This window comes from Solanum dulcamara, chromosome 10, assembly GCF_947179165.1.
Source record: "Solanum dulcamara chromosome 10, daSolDulc1.2, whole genome shotgun sequence".
NCBI lineage: Eukaryota > Viridiplantae > Streptophyta > Magnoliopsida > Solanales > Solanaceae > Solanum > Solanum dulcamara.
The window spans coordinates 41,264,960-41,285,556 of NC_077246.1; the positions used below are offsets into that span (position 1 = coordinate 41,264,960).

General features: G+C 39.7%; 1 protein-coding gene across 1 annotated transcript; it reads left to right on the forward strand.

Annotated features, from left to right (window-relative positions):
• The first annotated feature begins 63 nt into the window (after nucleotides 1–63).
• Nucleotides 64–6,204, forward strand: LOC129870506 (uncharacterized). Its single transcript, XM_055945317.1, has 5 exons — nucleotides 64–799; nucleotides 2,878–2,962; nucleotides 3,068–3,237; nucleotides 3,934–4,208; nucleotides 5,694–6,204. Exons 1-5 carry the CDS (start codon nucleotides 424–426, stop codon nucleotides 5,868–5,870), a joined length of 1,083 nt encoding a protein of 360 aa, XP_055801292.1. The 5' UTR covers nucleotides 64–423; the 3' UTR covers nucleotides 5,871–6,204.
• Nucleotides 6,205–20,597: the final 14,393 nt, after the last annotated feature.

Below are 20,597 nucleotides of genomic sequence, written 5' to 3' on the forward strand. Positions count from 1 at the left end.
TATGTGAATGATAGATTATATGAAATAAATAGGATACTGATAATTTTATGATTATTTTTGTTTGATATGGACGGCGTATAGCAAAACCAAAGTTTTCTCGTAATAAGTCACACGGGTTTCTCCCCCCGCCCATAGACCATAGTCGTTCTTCTCTCTCTGCCCAAGATCCTACTCCCAACATCCTGTCGCTCTCTCTCATATATCATAGCCCTTTTTCACCCTGTTTTTTTTTTCCTGTAGTGCAATGTTGATTGGTTCAAAGATTCATACTTTTGGCTTTTCACCTATGAATTTTTGAAATTACGTTAGGCTCTAATTTAGATAAGGGTTCCTGCGCAGAGAACACATAATTCTTTATAAAATTGATACTTTTAGCTGAATACCCCTCAGATTTGGTAGTATAATTTTGGTTGAAAAAAGAAGATGGTGACAGTGAATCTTGGAATGCTCCATTATGTATTGGATCATGTTTATGGTGCGTTTGTTCACAGAACAAAACTAACCCCACCTTTCTTTTCTAGAGGATGGGGAGGTACAAAGCTTGAGCTTTTAGAGAGAATGATTAAGCAGTTGTTCCCTGATGTTGAAGGCCAGAATTGGCCTCCCACATTGGTACAACCTGTTTGGAAAACTGTTTGGGAATCTCAAGCGGCTACTCTGAGAGAAGGGTTTTTTAGGACTCCTTGCGATGACCAGCTGCTTGGTGCATTGCCTCCAGAGAGTCACATTGCAAGGGTTGCTTTCCTGGCCCCCAAATCCACCCCGCCTCATAAGATGGCCTGTGTGGTTCATCTTGCTGGTTATCTCTCTCTTCTTCCCTCATTTTAGTTTCAATTTTCTTGTCTCTACTTTTGTTTGGATTTTATTCTCCCCAAGTAAATTTGGGATTCAGGCCTGTTTGATTGATTAATTGATATGTTCTTCGTGATAGACTAATCTAGCTGCACATTTTTATCTTTACATTTGGTTTCTGTAGTAGATTGATACCCAAATAGTAGGAGCAGTTTAATTTAATTCTATCTGCTTGTGCTCTTTATATGAGAAATGTTAGGTGTTTCAGTGTCTTCTAATGTATATTCAGGTTAAAACATGTCATGTTGGAGGGGATGATGTCATGATATGGTGACGACCTGACTTATAACTTCTTCTTTTTTAATCAACCGAGTCATGATTCTATTGCCACTGCCAAAAAATACATTTGAAGGAGGACTAGACCTTGCCTTCTAGAAAACATTGAGATACTGGTAAAACCATCTTGGCTATGAGCAAAATAGTTAGTTCATACAAGTGGCAATAGAGCTGTTGCTTCAAGGTGGATCATAGGTGAAAGCACCATGTATTCTCCTGCTGACTTGGAATTATGGAAGCTGCCATTTATCAGTGTTAAGGAGGCCTTTAATCTGTCTTGGCAAGGCATTAAAGTTAGTATAGATACCACTATTATCAGTGGTGTGGTCAGGGATGCTAACTTGTCGGCAACTTGTTGGCTTCCCTAAGGAAGTGCTTGGTAGTGACTTAGTTGGAGTTCACTAAGAGCTTAATCTTATTGACAATGTCTTCATCTCTCCAAGGGCTTGGCCATGAACCCTAGATACAGCTCTGCACATTGACGGAATCAATTTCACCAATAATCGTGTTGAGACCAAAGAGAAATGATTCAGCTTCAGACAGATTACTGTTCCCTCTTCCAAGTGGTAGACTAAAAGCCATTGTCAACTTGCCATCCTTTTCCCTCATCACTCCACCTCCTCCACAAGTTCCCTTCAATACAAGAACCATCTGTATTAAGCTTTACAAAGGGGATGGTGAGGTTTGATTCAAGGGACTGCAATAAAAATATTTTCCAGAAGTTTCAAGTCCATCTGTTGACAGATACCATTCCAATTATCAGGGATTGGATAGTTGGGAAACTGAAGTTTAGTGAGCTGACTAATACTGAGGTTAATAAGAGTAGTGGACCTGCTCAAAGAGATTTTGGTCATCATAATTAGCACTACATCTAGACCTGCATAACTCCCAAAGAATGATAGGTGGCATGATCTTAAGAGTAAAGGATGCTATGGAGTTTCTTCCTTTGAAGTTCCAGAAGGCTTATAAGATATATTTCAGGGAGGATCTCCTTTAATTGATGCCCAGCTCTGCTGCATAATATTGCCAGATTTGTTCTGCAAAATGGCCAGAGTAAAAAATGTGCTCAGCTGTTTCTCCTCTTGGTCTTCTACCAGTTCCTGGGCAGCAGCAACATATGGACACTAGGTTAATACCAAACCTTGCCACCCTGTCATCTGTTGGGGGTCTGTTCTGAACCTTGCCACCCTTTAATCTTCTACCAGTTCCAGGGCACCCGCAAATGAATCTTGTGTCTTGTTGGGTCAAAAGGGGTCAACCTGAATGTACTGCATTATGTAAATCTCCCTTATATTGTATTATCCTTTAGCCAACTCCTATTAATTTTCTTAACAATACCAGCTTTCTGTACAGATACAAGAACTGCCATCTGCTAAGATTTCAACAAACCCTTGAGTGACGAGGCAAAACATACCTTAGTTTTCTGAGCAGTTTTCAATTGAAGAAATTACTTTATCCTTTTCTTTGTCACAATATAGTCCTCTACTATAACATAATAATGTTCCTTTCTTTATGATCTACTGTTTGGATGGACTTCAAATAGAAGATATAACTGCTTCCAAACAGATGAATCACAACTATGTAAAAATTATTCAATTTAAAAAACAAAAAGAGGAGAAATGACCAAAGTTTTTAGGTTTTTGTTACATATCCAGAACTGTTGTAAATGCATTGCTGATATCTCATTTTCCTAACCAACTCCGCCTTTACACTGTTGAGTTCTTATTGTTTTTAGTTTTCCATCTGCAGGTACTGGAGATCATACTTTTGAGCGAAGATTACGTCTTGGCGGTCCATTGCTGAAGGAAAATATAGCAACTATGGTGCTTGAGAGGTAACAATTAATTCCACAGAGTAATGTCCTAGTTTTCTTTTCTTTTACTTTTTGGTTCTTTGAATATACATTTCTCTTGTTCTAATGTCCGTCCACATTCTGCAGCCCTTTCTATGGAAAAAGACGTCCATTGCTGCAGCGTGGATCAAAGCTGTTATGTGTTAGTGACCTTCTGCTATTAGGACGTGCTACCATTGAAGAGGCCCGTAGTCTTTTACATTGGTTGGACTGCAAAGCAGGTTTTGGAAAGATGGGTATATGTGGACTTAGCATGGGTAAGGCATAAGCCTCCACTGAAAATTCTAGCTTTTATGATTTGTAAAACCCAAGTCACCATCTTTTTATGCATTTAAAGATGAATGTATCATTTGGTCCTTTGAGCAATTCAACCTAGTTTGACTTGTTGATCCAGTTTGAAAAATATTATTTTGGTTTTTTGTCAGTGATGATGTGTGAAATAGATAATTAAGATCTTTAGTGGATTGAATTTTACATGTGCAGTGCTTTTGAACAGTTGAAACTGATCCTATTTGAAAAAGTCTGAAACTTTGTATGTGTTGGGAAAAAAATTTGAGTCACAGTAAATTGAAGCTGGCAAAGAGATTTGTTGTTGAGGAAGTCGTAGAATGGGCTATGCAGTCACTGCAGGAAGAGTAAGAAAGAACCTTTCCTATTTTGGATAATTGCATGTTATGCTGTATGTCCTGTTAATTATCAAAACAAAGGTATAAACTTTTTCCTTTTTTTTCCTCATTGGTTTCTTAAATTTATCTGGGTTCCCTCGACTTTTAGATGTATAATATTATCTGAAATAAAGGAGATTGCAAAAGGATACCAACTTGTGTATCTTACCATTGTGCACATGAGTATAATTTATCTAGTACATATTAGACGGAACATGCATAAAATTCATTCCTTTTCAAGGAAATTTTTCTTCTGTTAAAATTTGTTCTCTCTTTGATGATATCTAGGAGGAGTACATGCTGCTATGGTTGGATCATTGCACCCAACACCTATTGCTACACTCCCTTTTCTCTCTCCACACTCCGCTGTTGTGGCATTCTGTGAAGGGGTATTAAAGCATGCCACTGCATGGGAAGCACTGAGAGATGATCTTTCTGTGCAGGAGGCTTCAATGACTCTTGAGGAAGTGAAAGAACGGATGCGAAATGTGTTGTCCCTCACCGATGTTACACGGTTTCCAATCCCAAAAGATCCCAATGCTGTAATATTTGTTGCTGCCACAGTAAGTGATAGATCTTTGCATGGTATGATTTACTTGAGGAGGGCCTGGAGCATTTTGGTTGCTCCTTCTGACTCTGATTGATGTGTAATTCCATATCAAGCATGTTAATTCCTGCCAATTGAATGTCTATTCTCTCCATTGCTCCTTGACACTTCTTTGTCATGTTGGTAACCAAACTAATCTTTGTTTAGTAGTGAAAGTACAAACTTGATTTTGAAATATTAGCAGAACTGGTGTCAAACTAATTTTTTTTGGATTCCACAGCTTTTCATCTGTGTGAGCGGCGTGGGCAGATTTTATTTCCAATAGAATATAATTTTCTGTTCAGCAGTTTGATCTAAAACCATATCAGGTTGTTTCAAAGGAATTCTCTTAATGCTTAATGTGTCATCTTGCTCTTTTTTTCCCTTGAAGATCATACCCCTGTTAAATGGTAGAGTCTAAATGGCCACGGTGAAAAGGTGAATAGGGTTGCTATATGTATATAAACTTGGAGCCTGTTTGGATTGGGCTTATTAAGTTACTTATAAGCTGTTTTCAGCTTTTTTGAGTGTTTGGCTGGCCAACTTAAAGTCATTTTGTGCTTAAAATAAGAAACATTAAATAATTGAGTTTGTTTGGATGGACTTATTTTAAGCAGCTTATAAGTTGACAGCAGCTTAAGTCAAAAAAAATAAGTAGGTACAAGTTGGGCTGCACCTACTTATTTTTTTTTTAACTTATAAGCAGTTTTCAACTTATAAGTTACCTAAAATAAGTCAATCCCAACAAGCTCTTAATATGTCATCTTGATCTTTTTTTCGCCTTGAAGATCATATCCCTGTGAAAGTTGTAGAGTCTAAGATGGCGACGGTGAAAAGGTGAATCGGCTTGCTATTTAGAGCGCCAGCAGGTAGATTCTTCCTTCTTATGGAACTATATATAAGAGTTGAGACTTCCATCTCATGAGGCTCCTTCCCGAGCTACCTTGTCGGCTTTTGCATTAAACCACTATTTATGCAAGAAATTTGAGCTTGGACTTTATAATCATTTGATTTAGTGGTGTTGTGCACCTGTGCTATCTTGAAAGCCCATTGAGCTTCCTCATTTTGAAGTTGAGGGTATAAAGTTAAAGGTCTGGAACTGCCTTCCTCTCTGGAAGAGCCATGCGTTCAAAGCTGAAAAGTGTCTCTTTAGGGTTTCAGTCTAATTTTATATTATGACCTCAATCACACATGGCTCCGACTGAAGAACAAACACGAAATCTTTGAAGGTAATGTGGAGCTGATTATATAGCTTTATGATAGTTGAAAAGGAAAAAAAAACTGAAGTCGTCTAACTGATATGAACCTATTGGTGGAGGTCGTTTAGTGAACATTTATATATATGGGAGCAGTGCATGCAAACGTTCATTGCTTTTATCAAAATATAACTCATAGTTCACATTTAATTTCTTGATCAAGGGTTTGCAACCACAGGGAATCTCATGAACCTTTCTTCTTTCAGGATGATGGCTATATTCCAAGGCACTCAGTGCTAGAGCTTGAAAAAGCTTGGCCTGGCTCAGAAGTTAGATGGGTTAGAGGAGGGCATGTATCATCCTTCCTTCTCCACAATGGTGCATTTCGCAGGGCGATAGTGGATGGCCTTAACAGACTACAATGGAAGGAGTCACCTCTGTGACATTGCCATATTTGTGAATGACACACCATGTAATTATTGTGTTCTTCCTCACCACTAATTCTCACTGAAATTGATGGTTGATACACTGGGCCACAGCTGATATTATTAAGCATATGCTGGAAACTGAAAAAGGTGCTGGAAAAGCTTTTATTCTTTACTTCTCCGTGTTGTTGTGTTACTTCAAAGTACAGTCTTTGTCGGGAGCTGTCAAACAAATAATGGTATCATTGGTGAAATTTCCACCTTTTCTTACTGTCAAATACTTCCTTGTTGAACTCTATTTGTATGGTACTAGTTTCCTTTTTAATATTTGTTGCTACACTTGTTTTGTACATTTGCTATTTTTTGTGTCTGTTTCTTTCTTTACTTTCTTGCGTCAAATACATCTCTTTCGAGATTAGGGTCTATCGTAAACAAGCTCTCTACCTTGCAAAGGTAAGGTTCGCATACATTCTATCCTCAACAGATTTCACTTGTGGGATTACATTGAATGGGTTGTTGTAGATCCTTCGAATCAGTGCATTGTCTGTGTTAATCAAGTTTGTATTAGTAGTTTCTTAATGACGATTAATCAAGCTTGTATTAGCAGTTTTTAATGACGATTTGTTGGTTGATCGCAAGTAGTGATTGTGATCGTTGATCGGTTAGCCTTATTCCCCTCATTTTAATTAGGTTTCCCTTGTTTCATGGTCTCTTTTCTTTGGGACCTTTTGTTGGTCAAAATCTTTTGGACGATTAGATGAATATGTTTATGTCAATATTTCTACTATTATAGAAGAGTGAGTTATGATTTGGTATCAACATGTCTGTTTTTGGTCTTTAAATTTTAAGTTGAGGATAGTTTAGTCATTGTATTTATTGAGCTTTTTCTTGTGTCCACTCTATGCTTATAACCTGCTTGGATTGACTTTTAAAAAAATGTCTTTTAAATCAAAAAATGATTTTTAAGTTAAAAAGAAAAAATTAGGGGGACCAACTTTTAACTTTTGAAATCTCTTCGTAAATTTTAACTTATTTTAAATATTTTTTAATTTGTCAAACACTTTCAAAAGTTAAAAAATAATTGAAAAGCTGACTTGATCAACTTTTAAGCTAATTCAAACAAACTCTCACTCTCCTTTAGGTGGCATCTACTCTCACTGACATAAAACTAGCCTAGAACCTTCAAGTCTTTCATTCATTCTTTCAATTTTTAGAAAATGCTCTATAAGTGTTTTAGAATTCCGAAGACCTCTGTAATCATTTAAAATTTATTAAATATAAATTTATAAATGATTCCAATTATATTAAATTCAAGATATAATAGTTCAAATAACTATTATGAGTTAATATAATTGGATTAATTATTTAAGTTTAATAAATATGGATTTAATTAAAGTTTAATTTTATTGGACTAGTCTATTGATTTTGGCTACAAACAATGAGCTCACTTTACTAAACCCAATATCATCTCATCCTACATGTCCATTTTGGTGTCACATGTCAAATGAAGTTGCATGCCTAAACAAAGAAGTCAATAGGATCATGTCGTGTCACTTAAATCTAATGGGCCTAAGAAAGCACGTTCTTATCACTACTCCACCATGTCACTAAAATCTGATTGGTCGATAGGAAGATTGTTCTCATCATAACTCCTCTATTCTACAACTATAAATAGAAGTCTTCATAATTCAGAAATCACATCAGAATTCTAACAAAAAACCATAGAGAGCTCGTGGATCAAACTTAATAAATTTCTCTACAAGCTACATTACAGGAAAAAGGCTAATTAAGGACCAAAATTTAGCGACAAGTTATAAATATAGTTCCTATAATATATTTATAGGGATGATATTTTATTATAATGACCCTCCAGGTCATTTTAAAAATAAAGCATTCATTTAGAGCATTCTTTTAGAGACCCCAGGTCATTTATGACTTCTTGGCACTGACTGTTCGGTCTCCTAGTCGTTCGTTTGGGTTTTAGGCCCGTTTTCCTAAGAAAGCCTGCTCAGAAAAATGACCTCAAAACGAAATTCTGACGGTTCCATCAGCTTTGGAATGGCCAATTAGGCTAGTAGCATGGCCGACACGAGTATTGAGGCAATCGATATGACTTTGGAGCCATTTGGCGCTTTTGCTTTTGAAATTTGGCCTACGGTTGACTTTGGTCAACATTCTTAGAAAATGCGCTCGAATAAAAATTTTGACTGCATGTTTAGTTATGGAGTGTCGAATTTAATCTAGAACGATCCTTCGTTCACTTTTTGAGGCTTCCGATCTAATTCCGAGGCCCGTTGTAGAATTAGGCTAAAAATGACACTTGGATGTGGGACCCACTTTCAGTCGTAACGATCTTATATGGAAATTTCTATTGCGTCATTGAGTTTGGAACGTCAAATTTGGTGGGGGTAGAATATCTCGTTTGCACGCATGGGATTCTGAATGAGTTCCGAGCACCCCATCGAAGTTTTGAACTTGGTGAAAATCGACATTTCAGCTAATATTTGGTGCAGGAGGAATTGCTCTTCGTGATCGCGGACCCTTGGCCGTATTCGCGGATGCTTGGGCATTTACTCTCTGCATTCACGGGGTTTAGGCCGCGTTCTTGGAAGTCTGTTTCCTTTGCCTACGCGTTCGCGGACCTATTACCGCGTTCGCGAAGGTTAACCCTCCTGACCTCCTCGTTCGCGGGCCTCTTAGGCGGCTTTCCCGAAAGCAAATGTTTGGCCTATTACCTTGAATAAAATGCCACACATTTTAGCTTTGTATCATATTTAAAAGGACGATATATCTATCATTCTTAGCTGAATTTTGGGGATTCAAGGGTCTAACTCCAAGGGAATTTTGTGAAGAAATCGTTGGTGAGCTCGGAATTTTGAGGGAGGCTTCGTTTGAGGTAAATTTATGAAATTAGCTGTTGTCTTTGACATTTTCGAGTTTGAGGTGTGTTGAATTTTGGGGTCCTATTTCTTGACCATTATAGCTTCGCTTTTAGCAATTTTTGGGGCTAAGTTGTGGGGTTTTCTGCAAGGAACATCGTGGTGCAATTTGTTTTGATAGTGGGAGCTTCATTTTTGGTAATTTGTTGTCCTTAAATGCTGTCCCTTTTCGTTTTTAGCTTATGCTTGGGATTGTGTTGCATGCTTAGTTGAAGATGATTTTTTTGGGTGAATTGTGTTCCTTTTTGGAGCATAAGCTGATGGTAGTATTTAGAACCTATTTTCGGAGTCAATTTCGTGAATTACAGAACGGGTCCCACAATTCTCGATTTGACTACAAAGTTGTCCTTTCTCCAAATTCGATAATTTTAATGTCGTGATGACCGTATTGATGTTGTGATTCTATTTTTTTAGCGTGGCAACATTCAGAGGCCGTTCGGAAAGGAAAAGCTCCAATTTCTTTAGTTGGAGCATGCGCGGTCGGCCTACAGGTAGGCTACAATTTTTTCCCTTTACACTGAGCATGTTTAGACATTTGTATACTGAATTGTATGAGCTTGGAGGGGTTAGGGCATCGAGCATGCTAAATTCCTAGAATTCATGTCCTAGGCATTATTTTCAGGGAATTTTTTGACTGCTAAAGCATGTCTCCTGTTATTGTTGATCATCCATACCTTGTGGTGTGTGTTGTACCTTTGGTTTATGTATTTTGAAGCATATTTGGCCTTAGTCTAGGCTTCGACTAGTGTTTCCTTAGACTTGCGCGATTTTGGTGCCATTAGGCATTAGAACTTCTCTGACGTCGTTTTGGATAGCTTAACTCCTTGTAGACTGATATAGCAGACTTGAGTTTGATAGTCTGCTAGGTAGTGCCACAGCTTGGGAACCTTACCCTGTTACACCCCACATTTTTGAACTCGGAATGTCCCTTAAGTTACTTAGAAGTTAGCATGTGAGCCACTTAAGTTACGACACTATCAAACGGCTCTAAGGAAGGGAGAATGTGATACCCCATACTAGAGAAGGTTGGAGATGAAATCATAAGAGTCCGGAAGGAATTGGAGGCCAAGTAATGAGTCGTAGGACTTGATTTACCTATGTAAGCTACTAAGTTAAAAGTCATATGCACTTGAGCTATTTAACCATATATAAAACTTACATAGCACGAATTACATAGGTACATAAAATAAGACGAGATTACGAACCCACGAGGAAGGGAAAAAAGACGACACGTGGTAGCCAATGAAGAAGCAACACGTGGAAGCACCTCAAGCAAGCAGGTGACCCACCTGCTTGGGGTCAACTAAGTGACCCACCTGCCTGGGGGGTTGGACCCCACTGTCACGTGGCAGCCCATAGTTGGCAGCATGATACGGTGGCCCAATAGGGGCTGGACACGTGTCACCTCTTGGGGTTGACACATGTCACACCCTAAAGCCACATATATATGTTGATATATATCATATACTTCAGTTATCCATCAAAACATCAGCCAACATAGAGAAAACAAACGTGAGGGAGAGAAATAGAGAGGCAGCCATGGTTCTTGAAGTTTAAAGGTTAGTTTTCCAATTTTCTTCCGTGAATTAATTATATACGGTGTACCTTAAGTACGTGGATACGTATATATGTATTTTAAGACCTTCATGGAAGTAAAACTCCAGCTTTGCAATTGGAATTTGGAAGAGAAAATAAGAGAAAACGCTAATTAACAAACCCGTTTTTGGAAGGGACAGTGGTTAGTAATATTGGTATAACTTCTTGTGTACAGATTCGTTTCGAATGATTTAATATGTTTTGGAAAGGTATTTCGTGGGTCTATAACTTTCATTCATACTCCAAAATCCAGTTTTACATGTATAATCTTGAAAATTGGTGATGAAGCGTAGAGGAGGTACTGCTCAGATTTGGTTTTGGAAATTCTACACGGACAACTGTAAGTATTTTGGTCATATCTTTTTGTAAAAAATTGATGTAGGGATGATTCGAAATTTTTTGCGACCCTAAGACACATGTATATAACTTTCATGAAGGACGTAAATCCTGTTTCCCTCCATTACCTCTTCGAAACGAAGCGACAAGGTAAAACAGTAAGCTGTCCAGATTTCACATTTTGGATAGTTTTGGCGAGTTTGACAAGTTTAACGTAAGGTAAGGCCTTTCCTTTTAAATTAATGTTTATGGTATTTTTATATGGTGTATTACACCCCTTGTATGCTGCTGGAAGTTTAAGAATGTCGTAGAAATGCTCGACGTTCGAAATAAACTAAATTGGAGTCGCTAGAAGTGAATTGTCATCGAAATAAAGTGTCGTTCTTGTGAGTTGATGCTTCAGGGGTGTGGCTTGTTGTTGCAGGGCCTAAATATGTCCTAATGTGGGTTAGGGTGCTGCTGGTAGAATCCACATGACCCCTCGTTATGTATAATTAAAGGCGTCACAAAATAAAGGTTAGACGCCCTATTTTGATATCGTATTTTTGAATAAGTCGTTTGGAGTTTATGTTGTATATTGTTGGTATGAATTGCTGCAGGTTGTTGTTGTTGGTTGGCTGTAGGTCTTAGGGACCTGATTGGAAATTTGGATAGGGCACATTACAGGGGAGGTGCTGCCCAATTTTCGTCGACGCCTTAGCGAATAACAAAACTAGTCGGGGAAACGACTAAGGAAATAGATTCCATTGATACTAAGGTGTAACCTAAGATGCTGGAAAATTAAGAGGGGTTCATATTAATATTACTTTCATGTTGAATAGGTTCAAAGGACGGCGAAGCAAGCAGGATAAGGAATAATTCAGACAAGGTATGTAAAGCTTTCTCTTGGCATGTTTTGGTATAAGCTCGTACAACTATCTTTCTTTCCTTTTGGCAAGTTTTAGCCTTAAGTGAATTGTGTGTGGAATGTGGGGATAATTCCATTCCCAAAACTCCAAGTACGCCTCATAATCCCTATCTACTGCTTAGTTTTGGAATTTCTCTAAGGATTGAGTATTACCTAGTAAGGCTTCTACGTGTTAAACACTAGTGTGTGGAAAGCTATCTCTCATTTCCCTTGATACGTATTTAGTACGAAAGTGAGATTATGATGCCATAATGATTCACCGAGCCCCATGATGGGCCGGGTATGAAATATGTGTATGCAGATCCCATAAAGGAAAGTATAGACTATATATAGTTTATTCTCTTTCTTCTTCTGGCATGTCTTAGTTGTAGGTTAAGCATGATATGAGTTCCGGGGTAACTCCATTCTTAGCATCTCTTATTTACGTCTGAATATCGGACTTTTATAATAATCGAACTATTTCCCTGGAAACTTTTATATGTTAAAAAGGTAACAAATGTACAGGCTCCAAGTCTTACAGACTATTTGTTAACAAATGTTTCTAGTTCCATGAGCGATTTGGCTTTACTTTAGTACATGTCTAGGAGCCCCGAGATTATAATTGATATTGGCCATAATGGCATTTAGAAGCTACTCGATATGACTACACTACTACTCGAGTCCTTCGACAAAATTTTAATCTTCTTAAACGGTCAAGTCTCTAATAATGATTTAAATTGCATATAGTTACTCACTACTCTACTCGTGTATATCGTAACACTTCTTTCCTTGAATCCCGGGCCAGGATATGTTCTCGTGCACAGTTCACTGCATTATTCCCTGAGTCCCTCAATAGAGGGCCAGGATACGTGTATAGATATATGATGATGTGTTGTAATAAGGTGGTGATGACACTGGGGCCATGATAGTTTTACAGAGATGATTTTACAGAGATGATTCACCGGACCCCAAAAGGGCCGGCTATATGATATGACTCGAACATGCATATTTTTGTAATTCACAAAGTACAGGTACAGGTTTCTGAATTGATATCTTATCCTCTATTCTCTATCTCAGATATGCTTCTAGTTGTATTATATTATGTTTTACATACTCAGTACATATATCGTACTGACCCCCTTTCTTGGGGGGCTGCGTTCATGCCCGTAGGTACAGATACAGATTTTGGGAGTCCGTCAGTTTAGGATTCCATGCAGCTCATCTGGAAGAGGCTCCTTTGTATCGAGGCCTAGTTTTTGATACTGTCCTTGGATGTATAGAAATTGTTTTATCCATTCAGGGGTACGACGGGGGCCCTGTCCCGCCATATGTTGTCATTTATATGTTTAGAGGTCTGCAGACATGTATATGTGGGTTGTGTATGTCAGTTTGATTCAGCTGGGTCTACATGATATATGATATATGTTATTATGTTATGGCAGCCTTGTCGGCTTGCGTGCCCTATCGTGTTGTGCTACAAATGAAAAGGGCTATAGGTTTATGAAAATGTTATCGCCCAATGGGGCTTTGTTACATGATACTGTTTATTTACAGTTCAATGTGACCACAACTGATAAATATGTATACGGAGGGTCCAGATCGGACCCCAGTCGCGGCTTACGGGGTTGGGTCGTGATATACCCCATAATGTCCTATTCTTCTATCGGTCTCGTATCATTTGGTTCTTGGTTTTGGAAGTCTATTCATTGATTCTGGTTGGATGTGGTTTGGGCTAGAGTGATTTATTGATGGCACTCAGATTGGGGGTACTCCCTGTGAGACTCGGTTGGCCGCTGATCTTCTACCCTAACATCCCATTACTCACAGTTCTAAGATTAGGGTCGGCTTGCCTACTAGTGGGTCATAATAGGCTCCATTATGATATGGGAAATCGGGTCTTGGCAAGTTGATATCAGAGCCCCAGGTTCATCGATTTCACTTGTACAGAGCTAACATCTAGTAGAGTCTTGTGGATTAGTGCGAAGACGTCCGTAACTTATCTTCGGGAGGCTAAATGATGTCTTTAGGAACATGTCTCTTTTGTAATGCTGTTGTCTTATTGGTTTCTTGAAATCTCACTTGTTCCACTCTTTTATAGGATGGCTCGCACGCGATCTAGGGGTAGAGGTCAACCCTGAGGTCATGCTAGGGCTACAGCTGTAGCCTAGGATAAAGAGAAGACTCTGACACCGGAGGTGGATCCACTAGTAGCTCCATCACATCATCAACCGGTGGGTCCGAGATAAGCTCAGCCACCACCCATGCCAGTTGCAGCCTCGGAACCTTCAGGCAATGTTCACCCAGATATTAGCCGCTATTGGGGGTATGTAGTAGGCCCCAGCTCTAGCAGCTCCAGCACCGTAGGGCCAGCCTGCGCCAGAGACACCAGTTTTCCAGCAGCTACTGACATCTGCGGTACAACCTGATGATTTGGAGGTCTTCATGCCACTTCGGGAGAAGAAAATACTCGGGGTGTTCCTTAGACTATCATCGCCGAGGTTTTCTGTGGCTATGGGTGAGAATTCCCACTAGTTTCTACTTACTTGTTGAGAGCGGATGCAGACTTTGGGTCTAGTAGAGTCGAGAGGAGTCGACTTTACTGCTTATCATCTAGACGGTCCTTCCTAGTTGTGGTGGCATTCATATCTAGAAACCACGCCATCTGGGTCTCCACCGGTATCGTGGGATGAGTTTTCAAAGGCCTTCTTGGCCCGATTTATTCCAAGGAGCATCAGAGGTCAACTCCGAGATCAGTTTTCACAATTGGAGGAGGGATCCATGACCGTATCGGAGTAAGAGGTCCATTTCCATGAGCTCTCCAAGCATACCACCATGATCTTACCTATTGAGGAGGAGAAAGTTTGGTGCTTCGTTAGAGGATTAAGGTTCCAATTAAAGATTGAGACTTAGTCTTTAGTCTCAGTGGGTTGCTCTTTTCTGAATATGGTAGACCATGCCTACACGCTTGAGTAACTCTATTACGAGGCCTAAGGGGGCAATAGTAAGAGAGCTAGACAGGAGGGTAGCTAGGGTAGGCACCGCTTTAGACCCAGGGATTCCTATGATAGATCTCACCAGATATTTCAGCCGGGCCAGTCCAGCTTTCCCTTTCAGGCCTCACTTCATACTTCAGAGGGTGACCAACACTGTTAGGGTGGCTCTAGTGCCAGTTCGAGTTAGGGTCGAGGTGGTTTTCAGATTGGTTCTTCCAATCGAGCTAGTCGACCTCCAAGTCTGAGCTAACAGCCATAAGGTTACTTTGAGTGAGGGTAGCTAGATCATTGGTCCCGTGAGTTCCTTCTCCATAGGCCAGCCGCACAAGCTCCACCGACAGCTAGACCTGTGCTAGCAATAACACCTCCCGTTAGAGGTGAAGGCCAGGGCTAGGACCATAGGGGTGGTCATTAGGTTGCACAGGGAGGTCCCCAAGGAGGCAGGGTAGGAGGAAGATTCGATGCGCAGGGTTGAGGAGCCCATGCCCACTTTTATGCTGCTCTAGCTAGAGCAGAGGTTAAGGCTTCAAATGATGCGATCATAGGTACAGTTTTATTATGTCGTCAGCCCACATCTAATTTATTTGATCCAGTCTCCACCTATTCTTATATATCTATATACCACTCGACTGAGTATGAGTCCGAAGCCCTTAGTTGAGTTGTTGATGTGAGGTAAAAAATACATATTTTTAATCATTGATTGCCTCACATTTAATCTTTTTATTTGTCAGTTTTGAGTATAAATTTAATAGATTTTGTTATGTTGTGTATTTTATTTGTAGGATTAATCTGACACAAAAATGAAGAAATTTGAAGCCAAAACAAATTAAAGATAAAGAATTAAAGAAGAAAATCAAGCAGGTAGCTTAATAGATTGATTGAATATTATATTAATATTCATATATATGCCAAATGTGTGCAAGAAAGAAAGAGAATTGGACTTACCTGTAGTGCAATGCTGCCACCTGGTTGACTGAGTGCCACGACCTAACCCCGTAGGCTGCAACTGGAGTCCGACCTGGATCCCCGTATACATACCTATCCGCTGTAGTCAAATTGAGCTATGCACAAAGTGATACTACTTACAGAATCCCAATGGGTTAAAACCTTTTTTTTGTACGTGTGTCCCCTTCCATTCGAACCATATCATGAAAGGGCACGCAAACCGACAAGGCTGCTGTAACACAAAAATATTTACAATATGTCGTATAGGCACAATCGAAACGAACTCACAAACAACCCACACACATATGTTTATAGATCTCTAAGAATAGTAACAACAACATATGGCAGGATAGGGCCCCCGCCGTACCCCTGAATATACAAATATATACATAGAAGGTCTAATACCCCAAAGGCTTAGCTTCAATTCAATGGAGCTTCTCCCAAATTTGCCGAGTAGAACCCTAAGCTGGCGGATCCCCAAAGAGTGCGTCTGCACCTGCGGGCATGAAATGCAGCTCCCCCCAAAATAGGGGGGGGGCAGTACGATATATGTATTGAGTATATAAAGCATAACAATACATAACTGAGATAACAACTGAAATAGGGATGCAGGAAACAAGTATGACAGTTAAGAGTTCACTATATCTGTATCCTATGAAAAGAGGGCATGTATTTCACCCTTACCTATCACTCCCGGCCCGTCATGGGACTCGGTGTTACCAGACCAACGTATACGTCATCATACCATTGTATACGACATTGTTTCATACCTTATAAGTACATTACTATGTTTTCATATGTGTGTTTGTCTATTATATCCGGCCTTTTAGTGAGGGACTCGATGAAGGGAGTAGTGCACATCCATATCGTACCGTTACCTTCTCATACCATCATATCTTATCATACCATACCCGTCCCATTATGGGTCTCGATGTTATAATCATATCATCATATACCGTACTCGGCCCACTAGGGGAATCAGTGTCATAATCATCATATACCGTACCTGGCCCTTTATGGGACTCGATGTCATTATCATATACCATACCCGGCCCTTTATGGGACTCAGTGTTATTATCATATACCGTATTCGGCCCTTTATGGGACTCGATGTCATTATCATATACCGTACCCAGCCCTTTAGGGGACTCGGTATCATTGGCAATCACGCATAGGTCGATCATTATCTGAAACTTAATAAGGTAGTCATACAGACTATCATTTGTGGATAATAATCGTCTCAGGTGTCCTTTGAGTGCCCCTAGGGCTACATTAAGTGAAGTCTCAGGAGTTGTAGACACATTTTAGGGTAATGCCAACCGGCTTAAGGAAATCAGGGACATCTATCATCACAGATTCCCTAGGAATGGGAGCTTATATCCCCACTACTAATCGACATATAAACGGTTCAGGAAAGGTTGCTCAACTACGATGAGAGTTTTCCTGCCAACGAGTTAATAGGAGACATATAGCGTATTCAGAACTTGGGAATAGGAGCTTCAGTATCAAGAAGCGAAATTATAACTTCCACTTTAACTATTTAATTTCTTCATTTTCATTACATAATTCATGACAATAACAACCAAAATATTAATCCAATTCAACTCACTGACTTCAATTAAAATAGCCTCTACGGCTTCAACAATATTCCAACTCCCACATACATAATTTCATACATCCAATTCACTTTTATACATTCAAAACATGTCCAAATTCATCCTAAAACATATAAGAAATAATTAACTCTTACCTTAACAATGTTACACCCCACATTCTTGAACTCGAAAGGTTCCTAAAGCTACTTAGAAGCTATCATGTGAGCCACCTAAGTTACGACACTATTAAATAATTCTAAGAAGGGAGAATGTGACACCCCATAGTAGGGAAGATTGGAGATAAGGTCAAGAGAAGTCGGAGGAAGTTGGAAGCCAAGCGATGAGTCGTAGGACTTGATTTGCTTACATATGCCTCTAACTTAGAAGTTTTACTTACCTAAAGCTATTTGAGTACACACCAAGCTTCCATAGCATGAATGACATAGGCTCTTAAACTAAGACGAGATTACGAACCCACGAGGAAGAAAAAAATATTTCGTGGGGCAGCCAATAGGAGGGTGACACGTGGCAGCCCTAAGCAAGCAGGTGATCCACCTACTTGGGGTCAAGTAGGTGACCCACCTTCTTGGGGGAGGTGGACCCCGCTGCCACGTGGCAGCACCCCATTGGTCGCATGGTTGAAGTGGCCCAATGATGGCCTGACACGTGTCACCCTTAGGGGCTGACACGTGTCACCTTATATATATATTAATATGTAATGCTTCAGCTGTTAACTTATCCCAAAAAAGTAGCTATACTTAGAAAAAAATACGTGAGGAGAGAAAAGAGAGGCAGCTTTGGTTCTTGAAAATTAAAGGTAAGTTTCTCAACTTTCTTCCGTGAATTAATTATATACGGTGTATATTAAGTACGTGAATACGTATATATGTGTTTTAAGACGTTGATGGAACTAAAACTCCAGCGTTGCAACTGAAATTTGGAAGGAAAAAAAAAGGAAAAAACGTGAAAAGGGGCAAGGGAGAGGGTTACGGATTTGACCCTTGTTGGGTAAGCTTCCGGGTTTCGTTCCGTGAATTAATTATTTGACGTGTCCCTAAGTTGTGTATTAGTTTTTTATAACCTAAAAATTCAATTCGGGGCAGCGAGGAAGTACCACAAGCAGCCCGCTCAATTTCAGCACATTGAAGAAGTTTCGAGGCACAATTTTGGCTAGTTTTAACCAATTTCGGGAAAGGTAAGTTCTTCCCCTCTAATTTGAAGTTTATGATGTTAAATTAGAGTGTATTATACACCTTAGTATCTACTGGAAGTTGGGGAAAAGGCTTCACAAGTTCGACGTTCGAAATAAGCGAAATTGGAATCGCTATAATTAATTGTAATCGAATAATGCCTTGTGCTTGTGGTATGTGACTGCTGGTCCTGTGATGAGTTGTTAGGGTGCTGGAATGTGTGTTGCTAAGGTCATGGGTGGCTGCTGGTTTCAGCCACACGACCCTCTGCTTTGCAATTAAAGAATTCGCGAAAGAAAGATTAAAAACTCTAGTTTTGGTATCTTAGTTTTGAGTGAATTGTTAAGGGTTTATATTGTGTAATGTTGTCGTAATATGTATATTTTTGGGCTGCTGGTTGTATTGTTGGTTAGCTGCAGGTTCTAAGGACATGGTTGTGTATTCGGATAGGGCACGTTATAGGGGAGGTGCTGTCCGATTTTTGTTAACTTCTTAACTGGTTAAGGAACTAGTCGAGGGTGCGAGCGAGGGGACGAGCTCGATGAATACTCGTAGGTAGTCTAAGTGGCTGAAAAGTCTAAGATTGTTAATACTTGCCTTACTTCCATGTTAAATAGGTTTCAAGGACAACGACGTGGACACGATTACGGGAAATCCATAAGAGGTAGGTAAAGCCTATTCTTTCTCTTCTTTTGGCATGTCGTAGAGGTAGTAAGTAAACAATGATGTGATCTCTGAAGTAATTCCATTTCTAAGTGTCTTTTATTCACTTCTTGGTAATGAACTTTTATAAAAGTTAAGCTACTTTCCTTGAGCCTTACCTATACTAGGGATTTAATGAACATACGGGCTCCTAGTTGTAAGGACTATATAAAAACATGTATTCTGGAGTCCTTAAGCAGTTAGCATTATCTTAGTACGTGTCTAAGGACCCCAAAACACTAACTAGTATAGCCCCTAATGGCATTTAAAGGGCATTTAAGGTGATTACATTACAATCCTAATTCTTAGACAATAGCTTAATTTTCTTCTACGGTTGAGTCTTCGATAATGATTTAAATTACATATAGTTGCTCATTAATCTACTCGTGTATACTGTGACCCATCTTTCCCTGAGTCCCGGGCCAGGATATATTCTCGTGCGCAACTCACTGCATTATTCCTCGAGTCCCTCACTAGAGGGCCGGGATACGTGTATATATATATGATGATGATGTGTGGTAATAAGGTGGTGATGCAATTGGGCTGTGATGATAGTACAGAGGTATCCACCGGACCCCTGATAGGGCCGGCTATACGATATAATTTGAACATACATACTTTGATACTTCACAGGGTACAAGTATAAGTTTTCATATGATATGTTATCTCCTGCTTCGCTGTTTCAGATATGTGTTCAGTTGTGCTATATTATGTTTTACATACTCAGTACATATGTCGTACTGACCCCCTTCTCTTGGGGGCTGCATTCATGCCCGCAGGTACATGTACACAGTTTGGGGATCTGCCAGCATAGGAGTCCCAGTCAGCAGTCCAGAAGTGCTCTATTGTGCTGGAGCCTGATTTTGGTACTAAACATGGTGTATATATTCGTTTGGTTATGGGTACGGTGGGGGCCTGTCCCGCCTTATGTTACTGTTTTCTTACTCTTAGAGGTCTATGGATACGTATGTGGGTTGTGCATGTATATGAGTGGTGTATGAGTCGTATATAGGTTGTATATAAGTTGTATATGAGTGGGATCTGAGCTATATATATGTATGTACAGTTGTACTGATATGACCTGTAATTTAGGGCGTTCCCTGTATTGTGGCAGCCTCGTCGGCTTGCATATATGTGTGTTATGGAAGGACCCTATATATAGTACTACAGCCTTGTCGGCTTGTATGTTTTCGTACATATTGATGCGTTTTGGGTATAAGCAGGAGACAAGTTATGTATAAGTGGCAGGGGTACGTGTGTGTCCGGTTCAGGCACCTGTCATGGCCTACGGGGTTGGGTCATGACAGAAGTGGTATCAGAGCAGTTCTTCCTTGGAGTGTCCACAGACCGTGTCTAGTAGAGGCTTGTTTATCGGTGTGTTGTGCACCACATCTATAAACTGGAGACTACAGGACATTTAGGATATTACTCTCTTTCTTATCATAGATCGTGCAATAGAGTTATGTTTTAGGATGATCCTTCACTAATCTACCTTTATGTTTGTAGTGATGCCTCCACGGAAAGCAACCATTGCCCAGAAGGGCAAGTCAGCAGCTGGGGAAA